The 12,274-nt window shown below is 44.3% G+C and overlaps 1 protein-coding gene across 1 annotated transcript in view; it reads left to right on the plus strand.

The window, feature by feature from the left end:
- The first annotated feature begins 2,360 nt into the window (after positions 1-2,360).
- RELL1 (RELT like 1) overlaps positions 2,361-12,274 on the plus strand; it is a 42,046-nt gene continuing 32,132 nt past the window's right edge. The window contains exon 1 of the mRNA XM_024210475.2: positions 2,361-2,501. Coding sequence (XP_024066243.1) covers positions 2,408-2,501 — 94 coding nt within the window. The 5' untranslated portion in view covers positions 2,361-2,407. The remainder of the gene's footprint in view (positions 2,502-12,274) is intronic.

Genomic DNA, 12,274 nt, shown 5'->3' on the forward strand with positions numbered 1-12,274 from the left:
CCGAAGAAGTGGGTTGTAGCCCACGAAAGCTTATGCTCTAATAAATTTGTTAGTCTCTAAGGTGCCACAAGTACTCCTGTTCTTCTTGCGGATACAGACTAACACGGCTGCTACTCTGAAACCTTAATTTGTAAAGTTTTAGTACTAGGAAGCATTTTATCTTTATTTTTCTTGTAACCATTTCTGACTTTAATACCCTAATTCTTATACTCATTTAAAACCTATCACTTTGTAATTTTTGTTCTTTACTCAGAATTAATCCAATGTTGCAAAGTGTGTGGGTAACTCCATTTAAGGTGCCAAGTTGCTGTATATTGTTCCCTGACAGGGACAACGGACCTTTGTTACTTAAACTGGCCACGAGAGGGCTGCACAGTGTAGTACAGAACACACACTTTTTTGGGCGGGGGGGTGGAATTCCAGGACGGGGGATGTGTTGAAGTCACCCTGCATGTGGAACTAAGGTTGGTGGAAGCCAGAGTGTGGCTTACATGCTGAAAGGCTGCTTGTGAGTGGTCCATGTTGGAGCTACAGCATCAAGGCATTGTGAGGCACCCCAGTTACAGGGCATGGATGACACAGCCCCTCACTGGTCTAGATTGGACCCCAAAGAGTCAAAGGTAGGTGTATCCGCATTTTCCAGATGGAGGAAATGAAGGTACAGAGAAGTTGAGTAGTCAGATTTTCAGAAGTGCTAAACACCCACAACTTCCACTGAAGTACACAGGAGCGGCAAGTTCTAAGCATCTCTAAAAACAGCCCATAAATGATGTGCAAGATACAGTGAGTCAAACCACAGATAAAAACCATTTTCTCTTGCCTCTCCATTCCACAAAACCACACTGTCTACATACTTCTAAATCCTATTTTTGACAATCACCTCAAAGCAGGAAGTTCAGCCAACTGATGTATATCAACAATTTTCTGTGAGGAGCTGGTAAAAAGGAAAGCCATAACAGACTAACACTCAGCTCTTTGGCCCTGCTCCTTGCCATTTGTGATGCTCCACCATCTCAAAATAATGGAAAAAGCAGGAGTTACAACAGTTAGAAGTTTTTAAAATACATCAATAACATAACAACTCAACTGAATGGTAAAAGATATATATGCTTCAAAGCATATGCCAGATTATAATTAACAGTGGGCAGGGAGAAACTTTCTCTCACTGTGTGCAGGTTATTTCATAACTGCCTATTTCAGCATTTCTTACACATAATTTTGTGTCTCCCTCCAGCATGTAATTGCCTTTGTAACACAAACTCCCCTCCACCCCAACTTTGTTCCTGTATAGTTCCAGTGGATTGATGGAAGGGCTTTTAGGTACCCCTTATCAGCCTGCATTGAATCATTCAGCACTGGCATAAACTGCAAGCAAGCAGGATTTGGCCAAATGTTTGTGTTTTTTTATAAAGCTCTCATTCCAGTACTTCCACTATTTACCATAATTATAACAAAAAAATGAAATGGTGTCAAGAGGGGTAAAGGGCTAACACAAATTCTGAAACTTATTCCTTTGTGGGCAAAATTCCTCATGCCTACAGCCAAACACAATTTTCTTAAAAACCAGTGTCATCTTTTAAAAAAAAGGCCTTTTATTAATTAAAAGCAAATGAAATTTCTTTCAATCATATTTCAAATTTTATTCAAAAGGCCAGACTTTAGGGATTCCACAGGTACATGTGGCTAGAGCTCTGGATAAGGAATATTCTGTTTAGATCAATCAAGCCAGGTAGAGCTCAATACTTCCAAGAGCTCTCTGTTGATCCTCTTGAAGGCTCAGGCTCTAAATGTGGTGGGTAATTATAGCAAAATGTTTGGGTAATCTTTGCAAATTTACTCCTTACTACGTGTAAATATGGGAAACACACAAGGAGCAGAGGGAAACGTTTGTCTTTACCTGACATCTTATGCTTTAGGCCGGCCAGCTTCCCCCCCTTTTGTGTCCAATCTGCATTTGGCAGGAGCAGGACGAATATAGCTGTTTATATTTTATTACATTTGCTTCTTTGCAGTGATGGCACTGGGAGAGTCACTATATCAACTCCCCAGCCGGCAGCTACTTTTGCTTTCTGAGCGAGATTAGGTAGGCGTGAGGCTGGATCACAGGGTATAAACCCGTGACCCGCCGGAGGGCTCAGAGAGGCGCCCTTCCAGCAGGGGAACAAGCCCCTAGAGTGGCCCCTCTCTCTGCACTTCCCCCCCGCCCCCGCATCATTTACCCCAGGCTTTGCCCCTTCCCTCCCTGCCCGCTCCCTGGGCAGCCCCAGGAGGCCGGCGGGGCGGGGCGGGGCGGGGCTCAGCTGCTCCCGGGCATGCTCAGTGCTGCGAGGGAGCGACGCGGCCCCTAGGCGGGGCGGGCTGGAAGGCAAAGGCTGTGCAGCGCGAGCTGCAGCAGCTGGGATCAGGGATGCCTCCGTGGGGATCGGCGGTGGCGGCCGGGGTCTCCCCGGCTCCCCCGATGCGGGGCGCGGCGGCCGCCCAGGGGAACCACTCCGACCTCGGTGGGTGACTCCGTTGTTTCCTTGCGCCGCGTAGGAGTTTCGTTGGGCCGGGACTGGAGCCGCTGCCCCCCGAGCACCCGCTTCCCGACCCCCGACTCTCCCCCGCCCGCCGCAGGGCCACTCACCGCGCCTGCTTTCGCCTCCCCCGGCTGCGGCCTCCCTGTGCTGCACGCCTGAGTCCCGCCGAGCACCCCGCTGTGTGTGGCCCCGGGGGTCCGTTCCGCTTGTCCCCCGCCGCCCCTCCCCCTGAGCGGGTGGGCATCCCCCACGGGCCGCCCCAGAGCCTCGCTCAATCCCCGTCCTAGCCCAGCGATCTCCCGGGCCCCTCCTCGTTACTTCCCCCGGCTCCCCGTCCCACCCCGGCGTCCCCTAGCGCAGCGCCCTCCTCTATCCCTCTGCCTCTACCTTGCTTCCTTCTCCCTCTTACTGCGCTCCGACTTCCCCGGGGGCCGGCTCACTCGCCACTACCTGCCTTGCCTGGGCACACCCTGGGGGGGAACAGAGGCAGCCGGAGCTCTGGGGGTGACCCGGGTCCTTCCGGGTAGCTAGCCCAGTGCAGCCGCTTGTTACTGGGAGCAGGCGCTGCCTCCGGAGTCTCCTAACCTCTGCCCGAGGTGAGAGCGGCAGGCTGGGGCCACAGGCACTTTTTGAGGAGTTGAGTTGTATTATGTAGTCTCCGAGGTGGAAGAGGAGAAGCAGAGCTCGGTCTTGGTATTTCCTCCCCGAGCAGTTGTCCTTTCTCTAGGCGGTCTTACTTTTCTGATAGTTGGAAAAGCTCCCCTCTCGCTCCTCCCCCCCCTGTGAATGAGAGTTCAATTTGGTACAGCTTCTTGTGTAATATCCCATAACTAGAGGCACAGCTGGGGGTACTGAGGTCCCTGCAATGTTTCAAAGCTGTAGTAATAAAGTTCTTGGCTTTTCAAGTTCACCTCATGGTGCAAGTGGCCCAATTTTTGCTAAAACAAACCTCTAAAATATTGGTTTCATGGCTTGTTTTTTGCATTTCTTATATGAATTTGGCATGTCTGTTTTAAACTTGAGTCCAAAATTAAGTCAGTTACATACATTCCAGGTAGATGACTTCTCTTCAAAGGCTTCCTGTTGCTGCTTGAGGGAGATAAAGTGGTCCCTGAAACAGAAGATTGCATCTATTTGAAGAGATGCTGTCAACTTAAATTTGGTTCAAAATTTAAACTTTAGTAATTGAATTTTTATAATTCATGAGAACCCTGTAGATAATTCACATTGCAAAGAAATTTCAATGAAAACTGTTGTTTTTAAACCAACATTCCTCTACATGGATTTTAACCCAAACATTGCAGTACTAATAAACTAAAAGTGGAAACTGACTTCATTGCTTTTTATTGTCCAAGATAAGAAATGCAGAAAGTAATTGGAGCATAATTAGTGACATGTAAATTTGGTTTTAAAAAATTCATTAATTTTTAAGGTTGTGTCCAGAATTCTAGGTAAAGATACTTGTTTATAGTGTGACTTTTAAATTAACTATCTTTTTAAATAGTCTTGTGGAATGGAGTTGGTAAATCCAAAGGATTGGCTTGTTTAATTTGAAATTTTGAGTTTACTAGGGAAGGGTTAACCTAAGCAAACACGTGGGTATGATATTAAGCATTGCTCCAAGGCTTTTTACAGTGTGATTTTGCAGATCTATCTTTCCCAAATGGTGCAGCTGGGGTGGGGGATATAGTGGTAAAAACAGCCTAGCTTTATCTGCACTATGGCTTCTGCTGGAGGAGCTGCACCTAAAGGTATGTCTACACCAGGGGTCGGCAGCCTTTCAGAACTGGTGTGCCAAGTCTTTATTTATTCGCGGTAATTTAAAGTTTCGCGTGCCAGTAATACATTTTACATTTACGGTGGCCGGCGGATGGAACCCCAGACTAGCAGCGGGCTGAGCGGACCAGCGCCTGGGACCCCAGGCCAGCAGCAGCCTGCCACAGTAAATCAGCTCGCGTGCCGCAGGTTGCTGACCCCTGGTCTACACTGTAGTTAGGAGCAAACCTCCCAGCCCAGGTAAATCAACTCACACTAGTGGAGCTCAAGTTAGCATGCAAAAAATAACAATGTGGATGTTGTGGTTCAGCCTCTCACGCATGGGCGGTGCGTGAACCGCCAGTTGGGGGAGGCTAGCCCCCATCCCCCCGCTTCCGCGTCACGTGCCCCCGCCCCTAACGGAGCCCAGAGTCACTCCCACCGCAGCTGCAGGCCCCTGTCTTAGGCTAGTGCCCCCAGCCTCCCCCGGAGCGCTGGGAGGGCGGGTGGCGGGGCCCCAGCCACGGAGTGTTGGGAGGGCAGGCAGCCCAGCCCCATCCTGGAGCTGTGCTGAGTGGAAGCAGAAGGGGGAGCCTGGGGGCAGAGTGTGGGCAGGGCCACGCCTGGCTGTTTGGGGATGATACCCGCCGCCTATGCTCTCAAGCTTTAGTGGGCAGTTGGGCCTGACTCAAATTTAGTTCTGTTGAGTTTGAAGACAGTTGGTGAATTCTTGGGGTGGCATATAAAAAAATCAGCCCCATCTACCTGAGACTCGCTCCCAGCTGCAGTGTAGATGCACGCTGTGGGTCTGAAAGATCATAGCGTAGACAAAGCCTTGGAGCACACACTAACTTTTAGCGTCATATCCAGGTGTTGGCAAAGTTGACTCTTATCTGTCAATCCCAAATTTTCATTAAAACAGGCTCATCTTCTGGAGTTACTAACTTGTATTGACTCAGGTCTTCTGCCAAGGGAACTAATTATTTTTTTCTGGTGTGTGTGGGGGGAGGAGGTTGTAAGAAAAAGAGGGAATTCCACCCCCCACTCCCAACATAGCCTTTCTTCTCTCAGTTTTCATTCATGTTTATGTAAAATACTACTGAGTAAGACTTACATTAACCTTTGTCACATATCTATGTTGGTATATGCAATACAGGTTTGTGCATGCTATAATTGCTGTGCAGGTTATGTGCTATAGCTTCATGGAGAGAAACTGGCATTTATACAGATTTGTTTAATTAGCCAGAAGACTGGAATTGTGAGCATGTACAGACATTTAATGTATGGACAGTAAATGTCTATTCAGGTTTAGTTCTGTTGAGCTTGAAGATAATTATGCTGGTGAATTTGTGGAGTGGCGTACCTGAGTGGGAGGAAAGTTTAGTAACATATTCTTTTTAAAAATCAGTTAGTGCCAAGGATCATCAGATGGGCAGGACCTTGTTTCTGTAAACTGGACTTGTAAAACGTTGGGACAGGTAACTCATAAGAGATTGGGGAAGTCAGACTCACTTCCTTTCTGGGTTTATGATGAAATTCTTCCCTTCCCCTTTTCTAAAAAGACAGCTGCTCAGCTACACTTCTTCACATCTGACACCCACTGGATGTCAATCTCAGGGAAGTGTGGAGAAAATTACCACTGTGCTTAAATTTCAGTTTTCAGCTGAGTATCAGAAATGATAGTGACAACTATCCTCTATAGTTAAGGCCCTACCAAAGTCACTGTCCATTTTGGACAATTTCATGGTCACAGGATTTTTAAAATAGTCAATTTCATGGTTTCACATGTTTACATCTGAAATTTCAGGGTATTGTAACCATGGGGGTCCCGACCCAAAAGGGGGTCATGGGAAAGGCTACTGTAGGGGGGGTCGTGGGATCGCTACCTTTACTTCTGTGCTGCTGCTGGTGGGGGCGCTGCCTTCAGAGCTGGGCAACTGGAGAACAGTGGCTGCTGGCTGGGCTCCAAGCTCTAAAGCCAGCACCACTGTCAGTAGCAGCATGAAGTGAGGATTGCAGGGTATGGGGGAGCAGGTTACCCTACGTTTGGGTTTTCCTGGCAGGCTCTCCTCCTGGGTTGGGGTGAGGGGTGCTGACAGCTGGGGCTGCAGCCTCTCTGCCTGGGTTGTGGCCTGTCCCAGCCAGCTACCATGGAGCTTCCTACAGCTGGGGGAGGTTCCCAGAGGTGGGTCTGACCCAGGTCCCGGAGTGGCTCCTGCAAGGGAAAAGGAAGTCCTGTCCCTCCCCAGTCTGGGCTGGGATTAGCAGCTGGAGCTTGGCCCAAAGTAGGAGCCCATGGCTAGGGTGCCCCCAGCACTGTCCCTCCCCTACAATAGCCAGATTTCATGGTCCATGATGATCGTGAATTTGATAGGGCCCTATCTATAGTGTAAGGGCTGGTCTACACGGAAAACTAAAGTTGGCATAGCTACACATGTCAGGGGTGTGAAAAATTAATAGCTGTGCCAATGTAACCCCTTGTGTGGACAGTGCTAGGTCCGCGGTGGAGGTGGATTAACTGCAGTGAGGGGAGAACCCCTCCTGTTTCTGTAGTGAGTGTCTACACTGAACTGCTACAGCTGTGCCACTGTAGCATTTTAAATGTAGACATACCCTAAAACAGATTGTTGAAATACAGGGCTTGTCTATGTACAGAAGCTGTGCTGGTTTAACTAAAATAGGTTTTTAAACTGATTTTAATTAAGCCTGTGCAAATCCCTCTGTGGTGACACAATGATTTAAAATTGTTTGCCACCTTAGCTTGTATCTGTAACTTTACCATTGAAAGCTTGAGTGATATGAATTGGTTTTAAATCTTCAGTGTGTCTAAAGAGAGTTTTGGACAAGTTTTGCTAAATCAGTTTAAAATACCACCTTTTGTTAATCCAGTACAGTTTTGCATGTAGACTTTGTGTAAACTGGTGTTCGAGAAAAAAGCTCAGACTAAATTACAAAAATTGTGAATAATTAGTCCCTGTCCCAAAACGTTTACAACTGATCTTTGTTTGTGTTTGTACAGGACCTAGTGCAAGGGGGTCCTGGTCAATGAATGGGGCTTCTAGCCGCTGCTACAATAGAAATGATAGCTAAATAACAAAACCTGGGTTCTTCCTGATTCTTGTCCTCAAGTTTCATTTTCAACCACATGAGTCAATGAATTAAGTTTTTGGTACCTTTTCACTCTCTTTTTTTCTTTTCTTTTTTTTTTAAACAGTTTTTTCCTTACCCTGGACGGGAGAAGCTCCTTCAAGTGATTGCTTCTTGATCCTTTTTTAACTGTTTCTGGGGTTACCAAGAAAGTGGAGCAGAGCAGGAGCATTGGTGTCATCGTTCTGAGGGAGGCTTTCTTGCTTGGATGGAGGGCAGAATTAGGGGTCTGGGTTTCCTGCTACTGCTCTATTTGTGAGCCACTTTCTATCTGTTCTGGCACCTAATGCCACTTTGTTAACTTGAGAGACAAAAGGGTAGGTGCATTTTTAGATATATAAATATATACAATTTTTTTGTCCCTTTCTGTGCAGTTTGGAATTTGAGTGTTCACTCTTCTCCACAACTGGACTTTAACATTTCTTTCAGTGTTGACGTTTCATAGTCGTTCTCTGGATATGCAGGCCACCATGGTTTTTCAGCCTCTACTGAAAATAGATTCCAATAAAATGTACCACTATCTTTTTTCAAAGGGTGGTGAGTCAGCATTATAGATCTGAGACTTCTTCAGTTTAAATGAAATTCTCTTACTTAGGTGGGAGTCTTAGTATTTGTTTTTCTTCTCATGGCCCAGTTATTGTTCCCTTTCAAGTTATTAAGGAAGGATATTACATATTTGCAATGTTTTCCAAGTTCTTATTTTTAAACTGCTAACACAGGACATAAATTAAAATCAATGCTAATGATGTGGCACCCCTGAGCACGAGGAAGGAGAGGGAAAAATAAAAATGTAAAATGTTAACTCACAGCCAAAAATAAAGTTTGAATCTTAAATAACTATAGTGTTTTAAAAGGTTACAAACTAAGTTTTTGGAAGCAGCCTTTCTAATAAACAACTTCAAGGGGATGAAATCTTGTGTTCTGAGATGTCTGTAGTTAAATATCTGAGATAACATAAGAAAAGAAACTGCATTATATTTTCTTGGCTTACTAAGACTTACGGGGGAAGTGAACAAAAACCTGAGTATGTAGTTCACCAGCTCTAACTTGGGCTGTTTGGCTGACTGAGGTTACGGCTGTGCTTCAGCAGCAGGAGTTCTGCAACTGTGCTGCTGTAGTATATAGCACGGCTGCTACTCTGAAACCTGTAGTATATATGCTTTCTACAGTGACAGAAGGGGTTTATCCATCGCTGTAGTAAATCTATCCCCTTGAGGGGCTGTAGCTAGGCAGACAGAAGAATCCTTCCATTAACCTAGTGGTGTCTATACTGGGGCATAAATTGGCTTAAGTACTTCTAATGAATTTTTCACACCCTTGAGCGATGTTGCTAAGTTTTAATTGTAGACCAGGCTCTACATATCTGAACTGAAAAGAACAGAAAACACAGCTCATGTTCATCCACTTCTTAGAATCTGTAGAATCATTCTAGGGACTTTGAAGTAGTCAGTGATGTGTGGGCTATACATTGATGCATAGCTAGTTATGATTGCTTCTAACAGAACATAGACCTTGCTTGGAGGGCAGCAGCTGGAGGCTATATTTCTTTCACAGGAGTCCTGCAGTAAAGCCCTGGTTGAAAATTTTGGGCAGACACCTTTACCACTATGGCACTGAATTCAGAAATAAGTAGGGCTTGGGGAAGAAACTGAACTAGGTAGAGGCTTTGCATCTGATATCTAAGTTAGTCTATGGCCACTCTTGCTGGTGGCTGCTCTGATACTTTTTCCTAAAAAATTACGGTAATTAACTTCAGGAAAAACAAATAAATATGCGCATATACGTGTCCAAATCATAGTAATTTATATAATTAACTAGCAAGTCTTCGTGAAAAGTGATATTTGTATGTTTGTTAATATAACTTTTCACAGCCTCCCAGCTAGCTAGGACAAGGGACTGACCTCTGCTGGTGGCCCCAGCAACCAACACCAAGGTGGCTCATTTAGGAGGCGGGGCTGCTGCTTTGCTTCTCCCTCCCCAATCACCAACGAGGAGGCTGTTGTGGTCGCAAGAAAAGTTGCTCGTGGCCACATTTGAAAAACAGTACTTCCTCTGATAGGAGGAGCTGAATTTGGCTGAACTGTATCAATACTAAAAAAAAGAACAGGAGTACTTGTGGCACCTTAGAGACTAACAAATTTATTTGAGCATAAGTTTTCGTGGGCTACAGCCCACTTCATCGGATGCACATAGTGGAAAATACAGTAGGAAGATATATACACACACACACACACACACACACAGAACATGAAACAATGGGTGTTACCATACACACTATAAGGAGAGTGATCAGTTAAGGTGAGCTTTTTATCAGCAGGAGAGAAAAAGAACTGTTTGCAGTGGTAATGAAAATGGCCCATTTCCGGCAATTGACAAGGAGATATGAGGAACTGGGTGGGGAAATAAGCATGGGGAAATAGTTTTACTAACACGGCTGCTACTCTGAAACCTGTATCAATACTGTTCATCAGGCCTGTAGGAGGGGAGCTGTATGAAGAATATCAGCAGGCTGCAGTTTGATCATCTTTAGTTTTAATGCTAATTACATCAGACTATCAAGAGGCAGTTTTCTTAAATAATATCTTGTAAAATTTTACCAAACAACTTTATTTCCATGCTTGTATTACCAGTGTGGTAATACAAATCTCTGAACTATACAGAGGGACAAACTGCTACTTCAGGTGTACTCAGCTTAATCAATTGTAAATATTGATTGTTGCAACGAAGAACCCTGAAAGGACACACCAGAAGATCCATTGGACTAAAACTATACACAGTTTGAAAAGCAGACATAAAATAGAATTCTTTGCCAATGAATGAAAGAACATTAAAGCATTGTTTAAAGGATATTTTATGTTTAGTAAAAAACAAGCTGATGGCAAGTGCTTTAAGTAATCAGACTTGCATTACAGTGGTAGATTTATCAAGTTACAGTATGAGAGACTTGGAAAAATAAAGAAAATATAGTATTTAATCTCTGGTTTTGTATAGTCTGTATTAAAAAAAACAAAAACAGATTTGATCTTTGTTGCAAAGAGGGTTTATTCTGAGAGAATCTGAATCCATAGTTATACAGCTTCAAAGTACTATATACATCAACTTGACCAGTAATTCTCGTTCTATTTTATTAGAGGGTTGCAAATCCTCCATTCAAACAAACATAGGTGGGTGGGTCATTGATGGGACAGCCTGGCGCTCAAGAGTACAGAGAACACAGTTATGGTGCCAAATATGAAATCTGTCACATAATACTAAACAAGTGTTCTGTGAGAAAGAAACTTGATCACTCAATAAACTACTGCAAACATTAGAGCTGCTTTGGACCTTGCAGGAGGGGAACCATTCTGTCCCATCTTGAACTTCCTTGAACTGCCAAAAGAATGGACAGTGACTGGAGGCTAATGATGGCTCTGTGAAAGAAGAGCAGCAGTATCTGAGAGATGAAAGAAGGGATAAAGGCAATATTAATGCTAGCAGAGGCCAGACTCTAGGACCTTGTGATGTGGAGGGTCCCAGAGCTCAGGCTGCAGCCTAAGCCCAAATGTCTATGCCTCAATTAAACAGCCCCTTAGCCTGAGCCCTGCGAGCCCAAGTCAGCTGGCATGGGCCATCAGTGGGTTTTTAATTGCAGTGTAGACATAACCCCTAGTTAACAGATTTGATATAATGTCATACATCTTGAGAAAACTATAGGATAGGGGTCGGCAACCTTTCAGAAGTGGTGTGCCGAGTCTTCATTTATTCACTCTAATTTAAGGTTTTGCGTGCCAGTAATACATTTTAATGTTTTTAGAAAGTCTCTTTCTATAAGTCTATAATATATAACTAAACTATTGTTGTATGTAAAGTAATAAGGTTTTTAAAATGTTTAAGAAGCTTCATTTAAAATTAAATTAAAATGCAGAGCCCCCTGGACCAGTGGCAAGGACCCGGGCAGTGTGAGTGCCACTGAAAATCAGCTTACGTGCCACCTTCGGCACGTGTGCCATAGGTTGCCTACCCCTGCTGTAGGATGTCAGAAGGTTGCAAATAAGCACAACATATCTCTGAAAGAAAAATAATTTACAACATGAGTGATTTGCCTAGGATTTTTGGTAAAATATAGAGTCCATACCTAAGCAAGGTTGGCTCTGGCTTAATTTCCCAATGCGAGTATCTGTGTAATTCCACCTCCTTCCACAGAAGCAGCATCATGGAATTAATCTACATTTTCTACCTTTGGTTGAACACTAAGCATGGACTGAGCTTGTACTTTATCTTGCTTTGTTGTCTGAATGCTGTACTTTAATATACAAATACAAACATTATTAAACTAATAACTTGAAAAACTATATTGGGTAATGTGACTTAATAGCCCTTCTTGGGCATACAAAGGGACACATTGCAGGAACTTCAAAAACTCTCTTCTAAGACATGAGATCTAAAGGCCTTGGAATGCTTTATCTTTGAAGGTTTTGTAGTTCTGTACAGAAGCTGAATGTTCCCAGGTGTGTTGGAGTGAGTTAGACTGAATGTGAAGCCTGAGTTGTGAATTTTCTTGATGTCTCTGGAAGTTCCAGAGTTAAATTTTACATATCAAAATAAAAATAACTCTTTTGTTCTAATTTCTGTATAGCTATGAGCATTTACATCTAATGACAATATGCTGAAGGCTTTGAGGGGAGAAATTTTGACGTGTAAAGATGTTTGATGAATGAATGACTGATATTAGAAGTGACAGGTTTCAGAGTAGCAGCCGTGTTAGTCTGTATCCGCAAAAAGAACAGGAGTATTTGTGGCACCTTAGAGACTAACAAATTTATTTGAGCATAAGCTTTCGTGGGCTACAGCCCACTTCATCGGATGCGTAGAAT

This window comes from Terrapene carolina, unplaced genomic scaffold (genome assembly GCF_002925995.2).
Source record: "Terrapene carolina triunguis isolate 2854851 unplaced genomic scaffold, T_m_triunguis-2.0 Scaffold66, whole genome shotgun sequence".
Lineage (NCBI taxonomy): Eukaryota > Metazoa > Chordata > Testudines > Emydidae > Terrapene > Terrapene triunguis.